The 25,829-nt window shown below is 44.2% G+C and overlaps 1 protein-coding gene across 1 annotated transcript in view; it reads left to right on the forward strand.

Annotated features, from left to right (window-relative positions):
- The window catches only part of sema4gb (sema domain, immunoglobulin domain (Ig), transmembrane domain (TM) and short cytoplasmic domain, (semaphorin) 4Gb), a 168,014-nt gene that overhangs the window by 88,666 nt on the left and 53,519 nt on the right, over positions 1–25,829 (forward strand). Inside the window, exons 4-9 of the mRNA XM_041209634.1 lie at positions 233–295; positions 871–969; positions 1,094–1,184; positions 5,927–6,043; positions 6,930–7,084; positions 23,768–23,943. Coding sequence (XP_041065568.1) covers positions 233–295; positions 871–969; positions 1,094–1,184; positions 5,927–6,043; positions 6,930–7,084; positions 23,768–23,943 — 701 coding nt within the window. The remainder of the gene's footprint in view (positions 1–232; positions 296–870; positions 970–1,093; positions 1,185–5,926; positions 6,044–6,929; positions 7,085–23,767; positions 23,944–25,829) is intronic.

The raw sequence follows: 25,829 nt of genomic DNA on the forward strand, positions 1-25,829 counted from the left end.
TGCCCCAGCGTGACCCCTGCCATATTCTCGAGAGCCTCCTGAACAACAGTGGAAGCAGCGGAATCCCAGTCCCTGATCAGGAACTAAGCAGAGCTGACCCTGAGCTCACAACCATTCCCACCCCGTGACATTGAATGATAATGTACAGACCCCCATTGTTGCCTCTAATTTATTGCCTCACAAGGATTTAAGCTTGTTTCACCAACGTATTTAAATACTCTTTTGTTAACAGATCTATTGGGAGGTCTCGGCAGATAAAAGAAACGATTGTTTAGAGAAACGGAGTTACACTAAGGTATGGGAAACTGATTAAACCTCTTGCACTCATCCAAAACTCTGCTGCCTGTGTGCACAACTCGCACCAAGTCCCATTAACCCATCATCCCTGTGCTCGCTGACCTACATTGGCTGCTGGTTCCGTAGCACCTTGATTTTAAAATTCTCATCCTCGTTTACAAATCCCTTCAAGATCATGCGTCTCTTACCTCCTAAAGCCCTACAACCCTCTGAGCTCTGCCCCTCCCCCCCAATTCTGGCCTCTTAACCATCTCTGATTTTAATCGCATCACCATTGGTGCCCATGCCTTCAGCTACCTGGGCCCTAAACTCTGGAATTCTCGCCGTAGGCTTTCCTGCCTCTGTTTCTTCCTTTAAGGTGTTCCTTAGAAACGACCTCTTTGACTCAGATTTTGGCCGCCTATCATACTATGTGGCTTGGTGCCAAATTCTTTCAGTGTAATTTCAGTTTGATAATGTTCCTGTGAAGTGCTTTTGGACATGATGTAAACCCCAAGTTGTTGCTGTTGGAAGACTGAATGAATGCTTTATAGAGATTTAATTTGATTGTAGAATACTCTGTGCCCTTTTCAGGTTGACTGCTTTAACTATGTCCGCTTTTTGAAAAGATTCAATGGAACCCATTTATATACCTGTGGGACGTATGCGTTTCATCCTCACTGTGCTTACATTGTAAGTATGTCTTCTGGGCAAGTGGTTGCTGGCTTTGATGGTAAAAGTATTCTCCTGCGTTGCTCGTCTTCCACAAATGTTCTTACCACTTTGATTTCATTCTTTCTCTCCCCCGCTAATTAAGGAGATCGAGAACTTCACTTTATCACCGACCTTTGAGGGAAAAGAGAAATGTCCATATGACCCCACAGTTGGATACACAGGCCTCATTGTAGGTGGGTAACAAACCTGAGACACTGCTGATAAATGTATTTGCGTTTTGGTGCTCGGGTCAAGCTAATCAAGGTCACTTTCTGATGGTGCTCCTAGTTCAGAGGAAGCCTGCTCTTTGACCTTCAAGGCAGCGTCTGACCACCTGAGTAAATGGTCGGGAAAATCACATTGAATCACTTGAATTTTCGAAAGCAAAACAAAGCACTCCGGATGTGGAAATCTATAATAAAAAAGAACAGAAAATGCTGGAAATTACTCGGTGGAGAGAGAAAGGGAGTTAATGTTTCAGCATTTGTGTGGTGACAAAATGTCACAGGTCTGAAACATTGACTCTCTTTCTCTGTCCACAAAAGCTCCCAGACCTGCTGAGTGTTCCAGTAATTTCTGTTTTTCAATCACTTGAACTTCTGATAGTTGCTCCCCACTGGGCTGTGCTCCTGGCTGCGAGTGTGAAGCTGGAAAATTACTGCTAATGTGTCTATTAAGAGGATACAAGATATAACTAAAAACATGCTGTTTGATTGTTGATCCTTTTTTTAACTCTGCTTTATAGCTCTGCTGCAACCCTTTTTGTTCTATTTTAGCAATTCTCTTAGTATTATTGCTGCTCAAAGCTTTCTTATTTTCCTTGTCTTAAGCTCCTGATGCATGCTTTTTCCTTCTCTCTGCCTCCTCACTGTGATGCCAATAGTGCACAATGCTAACCCATTTTGCGCAGGCCATTCAAACTGTGGAACCTCCGACCTTGAGTACTTCCTTTTACATCTTGCAGGCTTTTTAAAGTTACATGCTTGGTGTCGTAACCTAACCACCAGCTCTTGACTTACCTCACCTTCTACTTTTCTCAACCTTCATAGCTGCACCTCATCTTCCGACTAGGCACATTACAGCCTTCCGGACTGAATATTGAGTTCAACAATTTTAGATCATGAACTCCCTCCTCCATCCCCACCCCCTTTCTGCTCCCCCCCACCTTTCCAATAAGTTATAATTTTTAATATTTTTTTTAATACATATTTTTCTTTTCCCACCTGTTTCCATTATTTTTAAATGTATTTCCATCCATTGTTTTATCTCTACCTTTTAGCCTATTTCGATCCCTTCCCTTCACCCCACCCCCACTAGGGCTATCTGTACCTTGCTCATCCTGCTTTCTACCCTTAACGTCCCCATTAGCACATTCCTCAGCTAATAACACCACTGTCAACACCCCTTTGTCCTTTTGTCTATGACATCTTTGGCAATCTCTTCTTTGCCTCCACCTATCACTGGCCCTCTATCCAGCTCTACCTGTCCCACACCCCCTTACACCAGCTTATATTTCACCTCTTTTCTATTTTCCCTTAGTTCTGTTGATGAGTCATACAGACTCGAAATGTTAACTGTGTTCCTCTCTGCAGATGCTGTCAGACCTGCTGAGTTTTTCCAGCTGGTTTTGTTTTTGTTTCATAGCTGCCTGTCCTGTTTGATCCATCTGCGTTCGTCAATTCACAAAATGGAGCCAGCTATCACTTAATAAGCTTGCGGTGATTGGGGGACAGTTATCCATCCTGCAGTGAGGTTTTCATTACCGGTCAGTTACACAATGCAAAAGCAAACCACTGCAACTGCTGGGAGATGAAACAGAAAACACTGGAAATGCTCAGCAGGTCAGGCAGCATCTGCAGAGAGAGAGAGAGAAGAGTTCATGTTCTAGGTTGACCGAGAGAAGTTGGAAATGTGATAGCTTTTCAGCAGGTGAAACGGGAGAACCGAAGGGAAGGTCTGTGATAGGTCGGAAGACAAGAGAGATTAAGTGACCAAAGCATTGGTGATGCAGGGCAAAAGGAGTAGCAACGGGAATCTACATGATGCACCTGGCAATCGATGACAGCCGGGGGGCAAAAGAAATCATGAGTGAAATAAAACTGGTGCATCCAACACCTATTAGGGAGGTTTTAATGGTACAGTGGGTGGCATCCCTGCCTTTGCTTCAGAAGCTCTGGGCTCAAGTCCCACTCCAGCACTCGATGGCCTCGGATGGTGCGTTCATAATGTGGCCAAAGAGGTTGGTTATCAACCTGTAAATCTTTCCGATATGCAGGTGGTAAGAGTGGGAGAGACCCCTAGTCAGCCAGGCTTTTTGCAGAGTGGTATCCCTCCAGCTGTAGTGTGAGGCTAGTGACCTATTCCAGGATAAACAAGCTTCAGAAAACAGACATTAGCAGATGCTTTGTCTGCCTCTTGCATCTCTAGGTGCAGGAAGTAGTCCGAATCTAAACATATATTCTAAAGCCTAAAGGACACAATGACTTCCAGGCAGTCATCGTTTTTCAGTATGGCTCCATGTGAAAAACAAGATGAGGTTACTGCCATCAGTTCCAATTAACCAGCCTGTTGAATAGTTATCCTGTTTTCTAAATATATTTTTGCTTGGCAAATGTTTCCCAAGAGCTGGTAATTCCATTGCAGAGGAACATAAAAGTTTGTAGGAACAGGAAAAGAGTATTAATTCATCACCAGGAATGCTCTGAGTTGTCTCATTATGGTACCCTAGTGGGATGGTTAAGTTACTGGACGAGCGATCCAGAGTCGTGAGTTCAAATCTCATTACAGTAACCTATGAAACTCAGTTCCAACAAACCTGGAGGTTCACATCAGAAAGAAAAGACCACGAAAGCTGCTAGATTGCTGTAAAAGCACAACTGGCTCGCTGATGTCCTTCAGGGAAAGGGATTTTGCCCCTTTTCTGGTTTTGACTTCCGTGTGATTCCAGTCCCACATTATGTGGTTGACACTTAGTGCCCTAGGTCTGAATTGGCATAGTTAATACCCTTTTCCTGTTCCTACAAACTTTTATGTTCCTTTGCAATGGAATTACCAGCTCTCGGGAAATCATTTGCCAAGCAAAAATATATTTAGAAAACAGGATAACTATTCAACAGGCTGGTTAATTGGAACTGATGGCAGTAACCTCATCTTGTTTTTCACATGGAGCCATACTGAAAAACGATGACTGCCTGGAAGTCATTGTGTCCTTTAGGCTTTAGAATATATGTTTAGACTCGGACTACTTGCTGCACCTAGAGATGCCCTCAATTGTCAAGACACCCACCACCACAGGGACACCTAGAAATGTGGCCTCCTTGAGATCTCGAGAACATATGCTATCCTGTTTTAGAGATCTTCCATAGTAATCTGTTCCACAATCCTATATCCTTTGGATGAGAAAGTTCTGCTGCACTTTATGTATTGGCCTGTAACTACCATGCTCTCCAGCGTCGGATTTCAGGGATACCCCAAAGATGCGCTGGGGAAACCCTCTGGCAAGTTCCTGGGCAAGGGTTTGCACAACAATTGCCCGGAACTGCTGACTTCCTCTGGACAATTGTGCTGTGGTGGGGAATCACAAACTTTGGTGGTTCCGCTGGGGTTACACCTATAGTTACCCAGAAAAAGTTAGAAGAATTAAAACCTCTTCTAACTTCTGGGAAACTATTGTAAAGGCTCAGACCGAGCCCACGGGACTCCCCCCCGATTGCATTCCCTCCCCCCGCTGTCGACCTTGACACCCCCACTTGCCTCCCCCCACCCCGACCCACCTCGGACAACAGCCCCCCCCGCCCCCCACCCCCCCATCCGACCTCAGATCCCATGCCCAGTTCTCGGAGCCCCCGACCTTTGAACGCCCCCACCTCCCCGCTGACATCCGGAACCCCCCCCCCACTCCACCACCACCACAACACGACCTCCGGACCACCCCCACCCCGACCTCGGACCCCTCGACCTCCAGCCGCCCCAACATCCCCACCCAACAGACCTCGGTTCCCCCGACCTCTTAAACCCCTGACCTCCGGACACACACACAGCACCCCCCACCCCCCCGCCACTCCCGCCTCAGTCCTCGGACCCCCCCCCTCGACCTCCGAAGGTCCCTCCCCCACCAAACCTTGAACTCCCAGACACCCTACACCTCCCCCCACCGAGACACCACCTCTACACCCCAACCCCAACCTTGACGCACACACACCTCCCCTCACCCCACCCATCCCGACGTCGGGACACATATACACACACACCTCCCGCGCCCCCTCCCCCCCAACCCACCGATCCCGGGACACACACACACACACACACACCCCACCCCCAGCCTTGGGACATACACACCCCCCAAATCCTACCTATTTACCTTAGACACTTACCTTCTCCCTGTCTTGTCAATGTCTCTGGCGTTTTAAGTTCACCCGCTTTACGGCATTGCTGTAAAAATGGGGGCGTGGCCTCCTTGAATACGTTGGAGCTACATTTCACTGGGACCTGCGAGGGGTCTTTCACTGCCGGCCCCCTGCAGCTCCGGCAAACAGAATTGGGGATGCAGTTTTCAACACAAGTTAAGTGTGCATTTATATCTTCTAATTCCTGCAGGCCAGCACTTTCCGACACTAGCCGGAAGTTACGGCCCATTACTTAATTCCTAACTTGCATCCCCTGCCGTTTGAGCCCTCGCATTAGCAGCCTATTTGGTTGGATAGTCTTTCCTAATTCCCTTCATTATCTTGTCGACCAACTCAGTCATCTCCTTACCGAAGGAACCAAGCAGAACTCCCTGAAGTTCTGTTCATGAACCCCTGAGGCCCAGAAATATTTCTGATGTTCTTAAGGACAATCATGCACTTGAAAGGCTGTTTTTAAGCTGGTAACGGAGACTTTATCTTGGCTGAAACTTCTGAACCAAACAAACCTCCATAATCTGCTGTTCCCACAGACAATAAAATCTACATGGCCACATTATATGGCTTCCATGGCACAATCGCAGACATAAAGAGGCACTTTCAAAAACGCTCACTCAGGATGGATGATTCTCTCCCTTACTCACTGAATGGTAAGAAAAATAATTGATTTATTCAACCCGGTTGTAATCTGCCTGAGGCGACCTGTCCTGGAACGAAGTTGCACGCTCCCAGTTTTATCCCCACGGCTACTCTCAGTCTCCTCATTTGAAAAGGAAGGGCTGAGTTAAGGCCTATTCAGGCCTTTGGAAACCGATAAGTAAGTGCGATTCAGTCTGTCTGATTATCGTCGCTTCACTGATGCCCTTTCAGGTAGGAAACCTGCCCGTCCTTACCTTGTCTGGCTTACGTGCGACTCTAGGTCACAGATTGACTCTTAACTGCCCTTTGAAGTGGCCGAGCAAGTCACTGAAGGACAATCAGGGCTGGATAATAAATGCCAGTATTACCCAGGCCCCTGAGGGGAAAAAAAATTGGAATTGAACGTTTCTGCGTTTACAAAGTCCACTTTGTTGTTGTCACTTTGGGCACAATTTTGATGGGCCCCTGAATCTGAATCAGAATAGTGGAGATGAACGATATGGGTCAGTCAGCCCCTTGAAGAAGGAAAGACGGGCTAACTTCAACTTCCCCTGTCCACATTTCCTGCTGCACACTCCCAGCTTTCCAAAACATTGTGCCGTGTTCAGCTTTGGTGCTTTTATCTCTGCCAGTGTGCTGCGCATCTTTGGAATTCTCTACCCAGAGGGTTGTGGATATGCCATCATTTAATATATTTAAGGCTGAGGTAGGCAGATTTTTTGGTTCTCAGGAAATTAAGGGATAATGGGGAGTGGGTGGGAGAGTTGAGCTGAGGCAGATCAGCCTTGATCATCTTGAACGGCAGAGCAGGCGCAACAGACTGTACGGGTTTCTGCTGCTCCTATTTCTAGGCTCTTACGCTCATCAGTGCACTAACTGCCCTTTCCCTCTTTTCAGATGTAACCTTTATTGACTCATTCCTGGTGACAGAAAGTGTCAATAGCTCCGTGGGAGACGATGACAAGATTTACTTATTTTTCACGGAGAAGCTGAACGAAGAGAATGTGTTTAATGGGAAGCCGCTAGTTACTAGAGTGGCTCGTGTCTGCAAGGTAAGAGGATTTCATAGCTTGGATTTGTGAGCAACATGTAGAGGATACAGTGTGGGAGCTTATCAAAGGGACAACTCTATGAATGTATGCACCCAGCACGAAACCTTGCCCAATGAAAGCATGCATCACTTAATAAACTCCATCCATAAAACCTAATGGCCAGAAGATTGTTGGGAGGGAGCTGGGGTAGTGATCAAATACAAACCCAAATCCCACACGTTTGCTTCCGTTGGGTAAGGCTGTGAAGCGGGACCATTATTTCACCAATTACCCCTTAAATTTATCTAAGCAACAAGGCTAGATTGATAGCTTTGAGGGATATCTTATAGGTATCATATCCTGCTGCCTGTTATATGATGCCCTGTCTATATTATTGGTTTGCTGTCTTTGTTGCTGGCAGTAATATTCTTGGACCGCTATATTCATGAGGATTCTGTGGTATAGTGGGGTTATTGGGGTTACCAAATGGTCTTGCCATGTCAGCTGGCATGAATGTTGATGTAAAAGGAAGATCTGCAGGAGAGTGCATTAGAATGACTAACCCAGAGAAGCAAGTGTGTTTGTTTTGGAAGGGTAAATTCCTACTTTGTTGCCATGGTTCCTCCTCCCTCCATCTTTTCTGCACATTCAAATCAGCGCTTGTCGCACTGTCTCCTAATCTAGATTTAGTCACTCAAAACGTTGTAATTTCTTGCCTTCCTCAATTATTCCTCCCTCTCACAATCTGCTGGGGTTGACTTTCTGGCTAGAGGCAGAATTCCAGGAATGACTTAGGCTTAGGAAAGGATGGGTGACAGTCAGCTATTTCTTTCTGGAGGGAGGAGCTTCAGTGAGCTCAGTGGCCTTCCTATATTGGTGTGTATTTTGTCACCTACAGGCCTTGAAATCCTGAGCTTAGTTCTACCTTCCCTGTTGCTCTTGGTGGTGTTCTGCACAACAGCTCTTGGCCTTCCCTCCATCTCAGTTTCATCAATGGAAGAAAATGTGTTTGAAGTATTGTTGCATGGGTCTGGGCAACAGATATGAAGATTCAAATGAGTTTTTTCTCTTTTATATTTAGCGGACACAGTGGCGTAGCCACAGGGCTGGTATTCCAGAGGCCCAGGGTAATGCTCTGTGGATCTGGGTTCGAATCCCACCACAGCAGATGGTGAAATTTGAGTTCAGTCAAAACCTGGAATTAAAAGTTTGATGATAATCATGAAATCATTGTCATAACAAAAAAAAAAACACTCCATCTGGTTCACTAATGTCCTTTAGGGAAGGAAATCTGCTGTCCTTACCTGGTCTGACCTACATGTGACTCCAGGTGCACAGCTGACTCTTAAATACCCTCTGACCAAGGGCAGTTAGGAATGGGCAATAAAAACTGGCCTAGCCAGTGATGCCCACGTCCCATAAAAGAATAAAAATAAAGGTGTTTTGCCAATCATATCACAGGGAGTTATTAATAGTTCTAGAGATAAATGAGCTGCTGCAGTATCTTAAACAAAAACAAAAACAGAATTACCTGGAAAAACTCAGCAGGTCTGGCAGCATCGGCAGAGAAGAAAAGAGTTGACGTTTCGAGTCCTCATGACCCTTCGACAGAACTCGAAGGGTCATGAGGACTCGAAACGTCAACTCTTTTCTTCTCCGCCGATGCTGCCAGACCTACTGAGTTTTTCCAGGTAATTCTGTTTTTGTTTTTGTTTTGGATTTCCAGCATCTGCAGTTTTTTTGTTTTTATATCTGCTGCAGTATCTTGTTGGGTTTTGCTTAATGTTTCTGTGTTAAGATTTAGGTGAACATAATTCCACAAATATAACAGTAGTCTTAAAGTAACTGTGCGATATTAGGTAGTAGAGCTTAATATGTTTCTTGTGACCTTTCTTTGCCTGTTATTTTAATGTGCAACCCATTTAAAATAATCAACTTTCATTAAAATAACAAAGTTTTGGAGTCAAGGGATATGGGGTTAGGGTGGGAAAGCGGAAATGAGGTAGCGGATCAGTCATGGATCTTATTGAATGGCGGAGAAGGTTCCAGGACACATATGGCTTACTCCAGCTCTGAATCCTTGTGTTCTAATTGTCGGTAGCATCTCAGGTTGATGACCTTTCCGAAAGGTCATTGATCTGAAATGTTAGCTCTGTTTCTCCCGACTCAGATACAGTCGAAATGCTGAGTGCTTCCAGCATTTTCTGTTTTTATTTTGAGTTTCCAGTATCCACAGTATTCAGCTATTAATGTGGGTGTTTTTGTGCAAGTATTATACCCAGTAGTTTTCAGGCTTATATCTAACCTTGTGACAGTGGTGCAGCTTATTGCTTTGCATGTTTCACCATCGATCATCCAATAATAGTACTTTATGATTACATTTAATGCATTCCTTGGGAAATCATATTTCTTCTGATTTTTTGGGGGCCAATTTACTGCTGTTTGGCGCAAGCTCAGTCCCTTTGCAGCGTGTTCACCAAGTAATAAAGCCAGGTCTGATATTAAAACTGGTGAGAAACAGCTGTGGTCTGGTAGCTATTAAATGTCAGGAACGCAAGATTTTTGACAAGGCCGTGTTCTGAATACACGTTCATCTGAAGAAATTGTCCTTGAAATGCAAATGCCACTAGGCTGAATCTCTCTCACATGAGGACTTAAGTGCTGGATTTTAAAAAAGAAGACAAGGACCTATTCTAACAGGATCTTTTCTGCTCTGATCGTTGTCCACGTGCAGTTGAGCTATTCCAAGGTCCACCGTGACAAACTCAACTCTGAGGTAAAATCTGTGCTGTGTAATAGACAAGTTAACCAGCTGGTAGAGCAAGAAACTCAACAGTTGCCACAATAAATGCATTGAAGCGTTTATTACCAGTTTGTTTTGGCAAAATTTCATCCCATTACAGGTGTCTCACCTTTAAGAAAGTTGAACCTTGTGGGGTTAGATTTTCATTTCGCCATCAGAGAGTAAATCGGCTGATTTTAATTTGCATTAATCTTTATATTTTGGGTAGATTACACAATGGGCGATCATTTCCAGGTTCTAGTTTTGCACCTGGGCAGCAAGTTGAAAATCTCCCCCTCCCTCTCCCCTTGTTGGACAGCTGATCTTCCCCACAGAAGGACCCATGAGACCTGATGGGGGAACATCCAGATCCGTTTATAGAATACCACGGATTCCAAAAATCTGAAAAAGAAACAGCAAATGCTTGAAATATTCAACAGGTCAGACAGCATACGGGGAGAGAGTACCAGAGTTTAAAGTTTCAGGTCAATCGGAACTGGAAAACGGGAGAGGTATAACCCCTTTCCCTGCCTCCTCAGAAGTCATATTGGTCTCAAAAGCTTAACTTTGTTTCTCTCTTCACAGATGCTGCCAAAACTGCTGAGTTTTTGCAGCACTTTCTGTTTTTATTTCAGAACTCCATCATCCGCAGTATTTTGCTTTCATTCCCTGCCTCTGTATTTGCTTAAAACCTGTAATATCTGTTCCTATTCTGATGGTCATCAACTTGAAATGTTAACTCAGCTTCTGTCTCCACAAATATTGCCTTGCCTGTTGAGCACTGCCAACATTGTATCCCATTTATAAAATCTTGCCTTTTAGGGGTAGCACTGTAATATAAATAAGGGGGGACACTTGGCACTAGCTGCCCATAATAATCACCTGGTGAGGTAGTGACTGGTGCAAAGATAGTCATGCCATTTGGAATTGGCAATGTTCACATTACTGGCCTATAGCTGTTTGGAGTCTGCGCTGTAAAACTGCAAGCCGTTGGAACAAAGGACCCCCTTGGGCCAAATTGTCCCCAGTGACTGAAGGGTTGAGAAACGGGTATAAAGTCCAGTGCCAGAGATTTAATACAGAGAGCAGGAGAAACGTGTTTTACAGGTGGTTGTGAGGCGGTGGAATACACTATGGGGGAGGTAGGATATGGCACCGTTAGCGATTGACCCAAAGATCATATCAACATTTTAGAATAAGTGAGGTAGGTAGTTGAAGGAAAAGTTGGTGTTGGGGGTGGATGGGAGGGTAGGGGGAGGTTTAAGGGGGTGGTTAAAGCATTTGGGACTGTAAGGGTACATGGGAAAAACAGAGAGTAGGAATAATTGGGTCTTTTTTGGAGTGGCAGGTGGTGACCAGTGGGGTACTGCATGGGTCAGTACTCGGGTCCCAGCTATTCACAATATATATCAATGATATGGATGAGGGAACCAAATTAATATTTCCAAGTTTGCTGATGACACAAAACTAGGTGGGAATGTGAGTGGTGAGGAGGATGTTGAAAGGCTTCAAGAAAATTTAGACAGGTTGAGTGAGCAAATACATGGCAGATGCAGTATAATGTGGATAAGTGTTGTAATTTCACAGTGATTTTAAAGCTGTCCAGATAACTTTAGAGTGACTGTGGTGTTTCATTGTTATGTGTCTACCCTGCAAGAGCAAACAGAAACACAAGCAATACTGTCCAAGTGTCTCATAGGTATAAATGGGACTTAAGACTGGCAACCTTGAGCGAGGTGGCAACCCTTAGGAACACAGGAATGGGAAGAGGCCATTTAGCCCATCTAGCCTGTTCTGCCATTCAGTGAGATTGTGGCTGATCTGCGACCTAACTCAATCATGTCCCATATCCCTTAATAATGTTGGTTAACAGAAATCTATTAATCTTAGCTTTAAAACTAGCAATTGATTCAGCATCAGTTGACCTTGGATTTGAACTGGAGGCTTTTGAGCTTTGGAAGTCGATGGGGAGCTGTCTGAACCATTTAATTGCTATTTGTCCAAACATCCAACTGAAATGCAAACTTGAGAGTAGATAAAGGAGAACCAGTGGATGTGGTGTATTTGGATTTTCAGAAAGCTTTTAATAAAGTCCCACATAAGAGATTAGTGTGCAAAGTTAAAGCACATGAGATTCAGGGTAATATATCGCATGGATTGAGACAGGAAACAGAGAGTAAGAATAATTGGGTCTTTTTTGGAGTGGCAGGTGGTGACCGTGAGGTACTGCATGGGTCAGTACTCGGGTCCCAGCTATTCACAATATATATCAATGATATGGATGAGGGAACCAAATTAATATTTCCAAGTTTGCTGATGACACAAAACTAGGTGGGAATGTGAGTGGTGAGGAGGATGTTGAAAGGCTTCAAGACTATTTAGACAGGTTGAGTGAGTGAGCAAATACATGGCAGATGCAGTATAATGTGGATAAGTGTGAAGTTATCCACTTTGGTGGGAAAAACAGAATGGCAGAGTATTATTTAAATGGTGATAGATTGGGAAATGTTGGTGTACAAAGGGACCTGGGTGTCATTATACACCAGTCACTGAAAGCAAGCAAGCAGGTGCAGCAAGCAGTTAGGAAGGCAAATGGTATTTTGGCCTTCATTGTGAGGGGATTTGAGTACAGGAGCAAGGATGTCTTGCAGCAGCTGTACAGAGCTTTGATGATGCCGTACCTGGATTATTGTGTGCAGTTTTGGTCTCCTTACCTAAGAAAGGATATACTTTCCATAGAGGGAGAGCAGTGAAGGTTCACCAGACTGATTCCTGAGATGGCAGGATTGTTGTATGAGGAGATATTGGGCCAACTAGGCCTGTACTCACTGGAGTTTAGAAGAATGAGAGGAGATCTTATTAAAACATATAAAACTCTGACAGGGCTCTATCGTGTAAATGTGACCATGAAGCTGTTGGATTGTCAAAAAAAACCAACTGAATCGCCATTGTCATCTTGCGGCCTAGTCTGTCTATATGTGAGTCCAGTTCTACATTCCACGTTTACAATCAGCGTCACTTTTTTTTAACCAAATAACTTTAGTTTTAAATATTAATATTTTAATCATGTAATTATAAACATTACTTAGTTCTAGCTGTGAAATAATTTTGATTTTGGTTAGTTTAATTATTATTCATTAAAATTATTTTTTGGTTAGCCAAGCTCACCTGAATTTGAGTTTATGTCAGAATTTGTTCTTTGTACGATCTTTATATAAGTTTGATAATTACAGGACATTAGAACGCACTGACTTTGAGGTACTCTCGGACTGGCAGGGCAGAGATTTGGTGCTCCACTGAATTCCCAATCCCAGCCCCACAGCCACAGGGAAAATGCTGAGCACAGCTCAACAGTCAGAGGGAGAGCGTCCAGCGGGGCTTGCTCTTTGTCCAGCTCCTGGCAGCTTGGCAAGAGCAGCCACAGTTGTGGCCTTGACCCTCTCAGGTACAGGGAGCTGGTGGGAGTGGGGAGGGAGAAACCAGTGGCTCACCACTGTGCCTTGAAAATAATAATAATAATTTTCATTTATTCACCAGCTAACTGGAGAGGGAGTAAGTTATTGCCATCACTTATTGAAGAAAAAGTAAGGAGCGTTCTCACTTCATTTGCCTGGCCCTGTAATTTAGTACTAGGGCACTGTTGTGTGATAAGCAGTCTGCAAGCTGGCCATGCTTGTTTCGAATGCTGCCGTTTCCTTCACAACATCATGATTCACCTCAGCTGACTCACTCTGGAAATTTTACTGATTAATCGGGCTTTTAAATGAGGGGCAGCAATCTTAGGGAGTTTTAGAGATCACACTCCCTTATGATTGCTGTATAGTCGCTGGTCCGTTTGCAACTCTGTCACAGGCGGCTTGAACAGGCCATTAATATAAGATAGTCACCGAGAACTCCACTGGGGACCTCAGTAGAAACTTCTTTACCACTTAGAGCGGTGAGAATGTGGAACTCGCCACCACAGAGAGTGGCCGAGGAGAATAGTATGGATGTATTTAAAGGGAAGCTTGTTAAGCACATGAGGGAGAAGGGAATACAGGGTTTAGCTGACAGTTAGATGAAGACGTGTGGGAGAAGGCTCAAGTGAAGCATAAACACCAGCACGGACTAGTTGGGCTGAATGGCCTGTTTCTATGCATTTTTATATAAAACATTCCCCCCTCCACTAAGTTGCTTCTCTCCCTCTCTGAAAATGGTGCTGTGACCGATGCCCGATGAGACCTTGTCCGTGTGCCTCTTTAGCTGGGCTGGTCGACAGTGAGTGGGTGGGATGGGGTGGGGGGTTTGTGGTCACAGCCGAATCAGATCCTGTGCCTCTCCCGGTATTCCTGTCCCAGGAGGAGTCACTCGAGAGCACATCGACAGATGGAATCCCTAGCTGATATCTCGCTTCCTCCTCCCACGCAGAGTAGAGCCTCCACCAGCCAAGCAAACAGCGTTTCTTCCAGACAATAGTGAATTGATTTTTAAATGACTACCTGCCCTACCATAGAGTCACGTTGGGGGCTGTTCAACCCAACTGGCCTGTGCACTGCATGAACCTCCTCCCACCCTACTTCATCTCAGCCTATCGACATTTGTTCAGTGATAATCTGTTAATTGGTTTTGTATGCGTAACTACATTGATGGAGCTGTGTTTACCCTGACACGTCAGGATAAGACAATTAAGATAATTGGCCGAATAATCCATGGGGGAGATGCAGCAGTTAGATCTGGAATGCCCCTGCCTGAGAGGGCGGTGGAAGTGGGTTCAGTAGTAACTTTCCAAAGGGAATTGGATGAGTTCTTGAAAAGGAAAGAATTGCAAGATTCTGGGGAAAGTGAGGGGAGTGCGACTAATTGAATAGCTTTTTCAAAGTGCCGGCACAGGCATGATGGGCCAAATGGCCTCTTTCCGTGATGAGTGTCCCTTTAAGGCTACCGCTTCAGGTATTATTAGTTTGGGTGGGGTGGGGGGGGTGCAGGTGCTGGTGTTAGTAGGGCCCAACCTGAGGTCGATGCAAAGCTCATTGTGAAGGGCAATTTCTATCGATGTGCACCTGCTGATATGCATCTTGCTCGTGTCTTCCGGAAGAGGCAGGTTTAATCACAGCCGTCTCAAACACCACGAAATGATTAGCTTTCTATCTTTGTTGTACTTATGATTTATACTGACATTTTATCAATGTGCCTTAGATGCAAGGCCGTCATATGAAATGATAAAACAAGTTATCTAGACTTTAGCTTGTGAACTGTCTTGTGTCGTTCTAATGGTCACAGTCTATCAGGTAGGAATTGTTGTTTATTTCAATTCCACCCTAGTCTTGGGCAAAAGCAATGTTAAGCAATATGCTGTCAATAAAACACATAAACGTCTTAAACCGCCTGTCCTCTTTAATCCCAGTAGCCATTCAGCACAAGAATTATGACGATCATGACAAGTCCTTGGATATTTGAGTCTAAAGGTCACATTTATCATCTTAATGTTGCACATCTCTCGAAATTGACTTTAATTTACCTTGAAGTTAATAAAAAGTTACTGCGACGGCAAAAGGTAGCAATTGCAACCAATCAGACCTGTTGATTCAAGGGTCTAAATTTTCACGTCAGTGGGATTTTACAGTCCCGCGTAGTCAGCGGAGTTTAGAAATGCTCGTCGCGTTTTACAGCTCCTTCCCCACTGCGATGGGTCATAAAGTTCCAGCCAAGATCTCTTTTTGGTTCAAAATGAACATTTTTATTATCCAGCAGTTTGAATTTAGAAGAGTTTCAGCTGTGGCTCACTAGCAGCACACGGTCTTGCTTCTGAGGCAAATGGACTTCAGCGGGAACTCTACATTGTTTGGAATCCCAGTCCGTCCTTTCGGTAGGGGGGCTGTGAACGGCTCCATAGTGATGCTCATCCCTGAACCAACATCACTAAAACAGATTACCTGACCGTCCATCACTCTTTGTGGCAAGTTGCTGTGTGCAAACCGGGGCTGCTGTGTATCCCTACGTTACGACAGTAGAAGAGCTCTAGGATCTCTAAGGGCATGAAAGGCGCCACCTTAATTTAAAACTCCCTGAGTTAACAGGTAATTCCAATTGGCCAACTTCGTCTTAAGGGGAGTAGATTGTAGCTAACACAAAAACAGAACCACAATTAAGCCAACAAGAAAAGTGCAAGAGCAGCAATAGGCATACCATAAATCATGACTTATAAGTCAACCCGGCATGTAAGATGAATACATTTTTCTGGTCCCAAAAATCATGTTTTTGCATATACTTGGTGTATAAGTTGACCCCTTTGCTTTCCAGTCATGTATAATGCTATGCTCACATAAGGAGTCAGCCTCAATTTCCCACCCTATGAATGCATATTTTACTTATTGGTGACTTATAACTAGGCACAAGGAATCAAGGCTGTGTTGCTAAGATGAGTGGGAGTTTAAGTCACATCCACTCATTGCATCAGTTACTGATGACATTTCAAAATGGCAACCACCCACATACATCCCTGTCAGTGGTTCACTTTTATACTCAGGGTATAAGTCGGCCCCCATTTTTGGATGGGTTTTTCAAGGCTTCAAAGGTCAACTTATATGCTGACATCTATGGTCGTGACATCCGTGCCATGCAAAAGATTAAGGCTGTCGGCTTGCATCTCCCCCGGACATGAGCACATTAACACTGGCAGCAAGTGACGCTGAGCTTTCACACAGTTTGTACACTGCCCCAGCTCTTTCCCCAATGGGAGTAATTCAGTTGACATCTGCGCATTACTGAGTCCATAATTATCACCTGTAATTCCTCCTGTACATCATTATAAAGGCTTACTAAAAGGGAATTTGAGTCAGGCAGATGAGCTGTGAAGTGGCAGATGGATTTTAATGTAGATTAATGTAATGCGTGTTTTGAGCAGGAAATTTGTGTACAGGCTGAATGAGTTCCATCAGCAAAGCTGGCAAAGAAACAGATTTGTTTGTGATTATCGAACATCATAACTGAAGCATCTAGTCAGCTTATTGTTAACTTGTAGAGGCAAGGCAATCATCCATTGACATATATAGCTCAAGAGCATTAGGTTGTGAGGCAAAACAAGTAGTTGTAACTTTGCGAGACCACATTTGGAATACTATTTGTGGATTTGGCATTCCCAGTCCTGGAAGGGGCATTGTTGCATTGTGACAGTTCAAAGACACTGATAATCACAGCAACAACTTGCATTTATATAGCAGCTTTCATAGAGGAAAACACCCCAAGGCGCTTCAGAGAGAATTTTGAATTTGACACCAAGCCAGAGAAAGAGGTATCAAAACAGGTGATCTGAAAATTAGGCAAAGAACTAGGTTTTAAGGAGCAGGAGATGGGGAGGTCTCTTTCCCTCCATGTTGTGTATTTGCTGTCCAAGGATTGTTAATTGTGTCTTATGCCATGATATCACTATGGGGCAATGCAAGGTGGCTGGACCCAAGAGCTACTTCACCGGTGCGGGGGTTGAACCCACACTGTTGACGCTATTCTGCACCACACTATAGCCATTTTAGACAGCTGACCCAGCTTTAGGGAGGATATTTCAGAGCTTAGGACACAGGAGGCTGTAAGGAGGCCACCAACGGTGGGGTAGTTAAAATCAAGGGTGCTCAGGAGGTTAGAATTGGAGGAGGGCAGAGATTTCATAGGCTTGTAGGGGCTGGAGAAGGTTACGGGATAGTGAGGGGTATAGGATTTGGGGCCTATGGGAATTGAATCACAAGGCTGTTCTTTTATTGGAGAAATGAAGATATGTGTGTGTATTTTGGAGTGGAGGGTGGACGAGAAAGTGTGATTCACACCTTAAAATGAAGATCTAAACAGGCTATTTGACCTGTACTGAGTGAAAATTGAGAGTACAATATTATAGAATTAGAGTCTAGGCAGAATAGTTTTTTTCTCACAGACTGGGAAAGACTTTAAGACCTCCCGTCCACCAATACGAGGCAGAAATGCCCTACCTAATGTCCCTGGACTAGTAACCCAGAGACCCAGCTAATGCTCTGGGGCCGTGGATACAAATCCCACCACGGCAGCTGGTGGAATGTGAATTCAGTTAATAAATCTGGAATATAAAGCTAGTCTCAGTAAGGGTGACCATGAAACTATCATCGATTGTTGTAAAATCCCATCTTGTTCACTAGCGTCCTTTAGGGAAGGAAATCTGCCATCCTTACCTGGTCTGGCCGAAATGTGACTCCAGACCCACAGCAACGTGGTTGACTCTTAACTGCAAGGGAAATTAGGGATGGGCAACAAATGCTGGCTTTGCCAGCGATGCCCACCATCCCATGAAAGAACAAAACAAAACTGAGTCGGAGAGTAAATAATGCAAGTCAGTTACTACGGGCAGAATTCCCCCCCGTTGTGGCCGGGGGGAGGGGGGAGCTTAGGAGCAGGCACATGGAGGTGCACCTCCGATTGGCGCCCCCAATTGGGGGCACGCTGCCCTTTTTAGGTGGGTGGGCCAATTAAGGCCCGCCCAATGTGACGTCCGCAAGGAAGCGCTGTGAGCTCCCAGTGTGGGCGGTGGGGGGAGGAATCCTTAAACCCGAGAGTGCGCACGGAAGGGTGCATTCATCTTCTTGAGGCTAAGTGCAGGCTCAGGGAGATCGGCTCTACATTAAAAACAGAAAAAAAAAATTCCCCTGACATGTCCCCTCATGTGACACTGTCACCTGAGTTGGGACATGTCCATCACCTTCACTGACACTTTTATTAAAAATTTAAAAACCTACATGAAACCCCATCCTGCCCATGGTTGAGGTTTGATGCTTTTTCTGAAGCCCGCCAGGGCTCTCGGCCCTCCCGCCAACCTTAAAGTTGGGCGGGCATGTCCATTAATTACTTTAATTACTTTGTCAATGGCCTCAAATTGGCCATTGATAGGTCAGTGGGCTCACAGCTGATTCGGCTGAGCCCCCGCCCACCTGAAAATTGAAATGGGGCGGAGTGACGTCAGGAGTTCCGCCCGACATCATCCTGCGTCATTTTACGCCTCAGCGAGCGGGCCCCCCCACCCCTGCTTGCGGACTGGGAATTCCTGGCCTCTGACATAATAGGACTCTGAATGCCATGTTGGGATAGTACTTACAACTGAGCCAAAAACAAGCACTACAGGTGAAGTTTTGGCTTGTTTTTTTATGGAATTTGGGAGAAAATGAGAAAAATTCATCTTTTTATTGTGCCAGTGATTTTTTTTTTCCCCCGGAACGTACCAGGAGATTAACCTTTCCTGGACAGTCCTGGAGTGCTGGCATCAGAATAGTAGCATTGTACTAATGCTACTGGACTAGTAGTAATCCAGAGGCCTGAATGCTCTGGAGATGTGACTTCAAATCCCACCATGATAGTTGGAGGAGTTTAAATTCAATTAATTTACATAAAATGCTAGTCTCATTAATGATGATCATGAAACTACCGGATTCTTGTAAAAACCCATCTGGTTCACTTATATCCTTGCAGCTTCACCATCAGTGTCACTTCGTACTCTCCCAAGAGCTATCTTTATTTTTAACGCTGTTCTCACAGCTCTGATTCCTTTGATTCTTTTTTTAAATTGAGTGATGCGTGATTAAGAACTGGCTGATGAGTGTCTCTCATACCGCAGTGTAATGGAGCTGCGCTAACATCAGTAGAGATGGTTATTAACCCAGCGTGCTCAACAGTTAAATCATCTCAACCGCAAATGCAATTCAGCCCTCACATGAGGTCAGGTCTTGTATCTATTCCGTAAATGTCTCCTTGACAACCACCAATTAAATGGAAATAACCCAAAATATATTTACGTACAGGAGTGCATGGTGGAAAAATAAGAGGAGGTCAAAGTTTATTAACCTTTTTTAGCTGTTTGAGTTTCGAAGCTGAGGCTTTTCCTCCTCCTGTTCTAAAGCTGTTGACTCACGTTGGAGTACGGTTTCATCAGCATCGATTGACCTCTGACACTTTGCCCATGTGGTTCTTGCCAGCAATGCCTGCACCCCCTACAGTGGGTGCCAGCAGCTCGCTGAATGGTGCCTGCGTAAGCAATTATTTTTGAAAGCAGGTACTTGATTAATGCTCTGCTCCAGAGTGGAGCTTAGCCACACAGACAAGGAAGGTCTGGATCAAAAGCCAAGGCTATCATCCATTAGCGTAGCTCCGTTGGCGCTGCTTTTGGGGTAGCAGATCCAAAATTCTGTATCTAAACTCCAAATGTCCCATTCAACCAACACATCTGTACTTGCTAACCTACGTTGGCCTCCAGTCCAACAATGCCTCAATTTTAAAATTCTTATCCTTGTTCTCAAATCCCTCAATGGCTCTCCCTGCCCTTTCTTTGCAACCTCCTCCAACAACCCAACTGTTGACATCTCTGTTTTCCTCCAATTCTGGCCTCTTGGCGCCTCCCAAATTTTAATTGCACTACTGTTGGTGGTAGTGCCTTCAGTTGCCAAGGCCTTAAGCTCTGGAATTATCTCCCTGAACATTTACAACACTCCTTAAAACCTACTTTCTTGACCAAGCTTTCGATCATCTACCCTGGTATCTTCTTACCTGGCTCAGTGTCATATTTTGTTTGGTAAACATTCCTGCAAATCGCCTTGGGACTTTTTTGCTACATTAAAGGTGCTTTTCAAATGGAAGATATTGTTGCTGTTTTGTTAGAATGGACCCTTGCTAGAAGATAAACCTTCGTGGTTGTCACAATGCTTCTTGCTGGTGGGTTTAATTCTCCCTGTGCTTTTTCCTACCACACCCACAAATATAGTTGCATAAATTAACAGATGTTAACTCTTGCAATAAAGAGAGGGAATTCAATGACAAACATCCAGGCATGTTTTCCAACAGTAATCACTGGATTGTGATCAGGAATGGGACCCCTAGGCACCGAGATTAGTTGTAGCACCTGAACAACTGCTAATGGAACATAGTGACAGGACTAAGCCATTCAGCCCCTTAAGTCTTTCTGCCATTCAGTTAGGCCATGGCTAATCTGTATCTTAACTCCATGCTATCTGGCTTAATGTTGCCCAGCAAAAACCTATCAAGCTCAGTTTTGAAGTTTTCAATTGACCCCCAGTCCCAACATTTTGAGTTCCAGATTTCCACTAAACTTCGGATGAAGAACTGCTTCCTGACATCATCTCTGAATGACCTCGCTTCAATTTTAAGGTTATGAAAGCCCCCCCACCCCAACTCCTGCCATCAGAGGAGATAGTTTCTCTCTATGTGCCTCTTCAACCCCTCCAAACATCTTCATCATCCAATTAGATCCTCCGTTAATCTTTTATATTCAAGGAATTACAAGCCTACTCTGTACAAACTGTCCTAATTGTTTAACCCTTTTAGCCACGGTATTATTCAGGTGAGGCTAGGATTTTCCTGGACTGGGTGACTCAGTCTCCATGATGGGCAGTGTTTTTTTTTAAGATGAGAAAGTTCAAGAGTAAAGGGAATCAAAGGTTATCGGGGGTAGAAGAGAATGTGGAATTCGAAACACAGATCAGCCGTGATCCTATCGAATGGCGGAAGAAGCTGGAGGGGCCGAATGGCCTACTTCTGCACCTATTTTTGGTGTTCGTGTTCATATAAGGTCCTGAACAATATACCCTTGGTCCTCATGAAAAATTGAAGGTGACAGTTTCACCTATTTTCCTTCCAGTTTGTGGACGAATCTAAAATACTTGAGAGAGATGTTGTCTTTTGGGTTGTTGTTTTCTGACAACCTGTCATTTAAGACGTTAAAATTTGACTTCTCACTTGGGTGTGGTACTGGCCTAGTGAATACTCCCATTGTTTTCAACGGTTGAATGTAATCTGAATAAGTTGTAAATACACCGCTGCACTGCATTAACCCTGCAAACATAGAAATGCCTGTGTTCGTATGAATGTCCAAGTATCCTGAAACAGGATTGGTGGAATAAATAGGCAGGATCATGTGTAGAATGATATGTGGGTTGTACAGGGTACAGACGAGGCTCTGTACTGGCCGTTGAGGTGGGTGGTGTCTCTTTTCTATTGAGAAGCCCAGGTAAAGGATCACACCCCATAGCCCAAGACCCCATAGCCCAAGACCCCATAGCCCAAGACCCCGTAGCCCCAAGACCCCACAGCTTGAAAATTACAGAGCAGCAATTAAATAAAGCCAAGGAAGCAATGACCTGAACCTGAGGTGTTAAAGGATTGGGGCAGGGAGTAAAAAGGAAGATAATGTAAAGTTTAAATGGGTTTTAGACTGAGGGACCTTCTTTTGGTCAGTTATGTGTCTTCCCTGTGTGGGGATCCATCACCACAATTAGGAGTTGACAAACCAAATACATGAATTTGACCGATGTAGACAGGATAGATAGAAGGAAAAAGAAAGGGTAAAAGGGCAAATCAACCACATTTAAACTTTGGAACATCCTTGTACGATCTAATAGTACATAGAAATTCCTAGAAAGGCTGAGATCCATCTCATTTGCCTTCTACAGTTCTGGCAGTCACAAGATACATCAAAAATTGAGTTGTTAACTAATCATAGCAATCAAAGTCTATTTCGATGAATGAGTCTACAACAGACACAGACATGACACAAGAAGGTGCCCAGTGGTGAAAAGCTTTGAGGACCGTAGGTCCGAAGTCATATGTTCCTTCCAAGCAAACAACACCTACCACACGTCACATCTCAAGTTAACTCACATATTGCATCCCAAAACCTCTGGGGTCTCTGGAGATCACCAGTGGGTTCATAAGGGGTTCCCCAGGGCAGTGTATTTGAACCACTGATTTCCTTGATCTGCTTTACTGACCTAGGCTTGGGTGCAGCGCAGGAAAACAATTTCAAAATTTGTAGACGAGACAAACTTGGACATGTTGTGAACTGTGAGGAGTATAGTGAGAGACTCCAAGAGGACATAGGCAGGCTGGTGAAATGGGCAGAAATGAGGCAGGTGAACTTTAACACAGAGAAATGTGAAGTGATACATTTTGTTATGCAGAATGAAGAAAAAGCAATATAAAAAAAGGGTACAATTCTAAAGTGAGTGCAGGAACAGAGGAACGATAGGATATATTTGCGCAAATTGTTGAAGGTGGCAGGGCAAGTTGAAAAAGCAGTTGCTGAAGCATTGGAATCCTAGGCTTTATAATAGAAGCATAGAGTGTAAAAGCAAGATGAATCTTTGTAAAACACTGGTTTGGCCTCAACTGCAGCATTACATTCAATTCTGGGCACCAGACTTCAGGAAGGATGTGAAGGCTTTAGAGAGGATACAGAGAAGGTTCACAAGAATGGTTCCAGGGATGAGAGACTTCAGTTACATGAATAGTTTGCTGAAGCTGGCTGTGTTCTCTTTGGAGAAGAGAAGGTAGTGAGATTTGATAGAGATGTTCAAAATCATGAGGGGTCTGGGCAAAATAGATCAAAGGAGCTGTTCCCGATGTTGGAAGGGTTGAGAACTAGAGGGCACAGATTTAAGGTGATTGGCAAAAGAAGCAGAGGCGACATGAGGAAAAACTTTTTTTCTGGAATGGTTAGGATTTGGAATGCAATGCCTGAGAGTGTGGTGGACACAGATTCAATCATGGCTTTCAAAAGAGAATTAGCTAATTATTTGAAGAGGAAAGATTTGCAGAGTTGCAGGGAAACAGCAGGGGAGTGGGACAAACTGAGTTGTTCTTGCCGAGAGCCAGCATGGATATGTCCGGCCAAATGGCCTCCTTCTGTGCTGTAACCATTCTATGATTCATTAAATGGTCCAGCGTTCTGAAATGTAATGTATTTTGCTTTATAGTCTTCATTTTTATATGAATGAAAAAGCTCATTTTGTTTTAAGCCACAAAGGATCCATAATAAAGTTGGAGATAGCCAGATAGATGACTGTCTGGCAATGGCTAGAGGTAACAGTGCAATATATACAAATACACATATATATCTTCCAATATTGAATATGTTTGTGCTACAGGGCGATGAGGGAGGAATGAGAACTCTGCAGAGGAAGTGGACATCCTTCCTAAAGACCCGAGTTGTGTGTTCTATCCCAGAGTTTGGCTTCCATTTCAACATCCTGAAGAGTACCTATGTTTTGAACCAAGGAAACTGGCAGAACACCATATTCTATGGGGTGTTTGTATCACAATGGTAAGTATAGATACTGCATTCAGAAAATTATGGCAGTGTAACAAGCAAAATAACACATGGTCGATGTTGATGGTACAGTACTAAGGGTGTGCTGCCCTATTGGAGGTCTGCCTTTTGTGAACGGCTAAACCAAGGTTCCACCTAACTGTTAAGGTAGTCAGTTGTTAAAGATCCCATTGCACTTTTTCAAGGAAGAGCAGGGGAGTTCTCCTCATGTCCTGGGCAATATTCATCTCTCAACCAACATCGCAAAAAAAACCAAAAGAGCTGTGGTTATTCATCATTGCTGCTTGTGGTGTAGGAATTGGTTGAGGTGATTATCTACAAACCAACAATGTCCCATCAATGTCTAGGACCTCAGCTGAGGAGGGAAGAAAACTGAGAACTGGTGAAAGTTTGGAAATGAAACTAGATGTTATGCAGACTCGGAGAGTTTAGCAAATTGGGGCAATATTCTGTGGCTTGCTGGGTGCAGGTTCACATTTGAATGCTTTCTCTGTTTCAGCAGCCCGAGAGAACTCCTGCCATTCGCTGCATTTCAGAAATGATTGTGGGATGAGGGGCAAGTAGGGTTTGGGAAGGTAGATTAGGAGGAACATGTGATCTTCCTACTTGGGATGAAGGTGGGCACCACGTTTTTCAATAATCTGGTTTCAGACCACATGGGAAGTTTTCTGTTCAATGCTGGTCTTCTGATCTGAAACTATCAAAGAAAGAATTTGCATTTATATAGTGCCTTTCACCACCTCAGGACAACCCAAGGCGCTTCATAGCCAATGAAGTAATCCTTGTCACTTTTCCAGGCCTATTTTAATACAAGGCATGAGTGAGGAGGCAACATTCAGAAGGCAACTATGTTTAAAGGATACACTTTGACTCTTGATACCAGCCCATGTTAACTGTTGCACACTTTTCAATCCCTTACTGAACACACACCTTTAAAACATTTCTCCCTGCCTCCAAGGAGAAAAAAATCAGACCTCAGATAATATTAATTGAAACCAAAGAGAGAACTAACTTTCCACACTCTGAGCAGGTGTGACAGGCAACATCCAGGTAACAGATGTATAGAAATCTGTACCCATTAATAGTTAAATTCTTTAATCACCATGGGCGTTAATTGGTGTCGATTGGGAAGGCTGCCAACCACCCTTCCTGCCTCCCACTTAATCAGGGCAGAGGTGGGAAGGTAATGGGATCCCCGCCTGGCACACTCCCGCCTGATTAAATGCCCTCCCTCCACCCAACCCGCTGTCAGGGGGCATTGAACTTGGCCCACTATATGGATGGAGGCGCCCAAAGCCACTCATCAAAATGTTGCCAATTTCCAGAGAGAAGGTAAAAGGGAAGGAAGAAACCATCTTGGTGCAGTTCCTTATTCTTTAGAATATTACAAGTTGCAACCTTTTTAACTGGCTGTCACTTGTCACGTCTGCTATAGAGAGAAAGATTCTGTCTTTGTTTCAGATTTCCAGCCTCTGCAGTATTTTGCTTTTATCTTGGAGAAAGATTAGTGCTGTCACTAAAAGCATTCCCCATGTTGCCATTTTCAGCTCCAGTGATTCACATTGTCTCCTTATTGTGTATTTTATTCTGCTGGTTAAGTTGAGGTGATGCTAGCAGTATTGAATGAGCCACTTTTCTGCTTCAGGAATTCGTCAGTAATTTCAGATCAGGAAACCTCCCTCTCCTCTTCCTTAGGGAACATGTCTTAACCTCAGCCTTAAAAGAGTAGTGTAGTGTTCCACAAACCATTCTTGTGGCCTCGTGCAACTTACTGGCAGCTTTCTTTTTTTAATGGATGTGGGCACACACATCCCTAATTGCCCCTCTTCCAGAGGGGCATTTGTAAGAGTCAACCACGTTGCTGTGAGTTTGGAGACACA

This window comes from Carcharodon carcharias, chromosome 17 (assembly GCF_017639515.1).
Source record: "Carcharodon carcharias isolate sCarCar2 chromosome 17, sCarCar2.pri, whole genome shotgun sequence".
NCBI lineage: Eukaryota > Metazoa > Chordata > Chondrichthyes > Lamniformes > Lamnidae > Carcharodon > Carcharodon carcharias.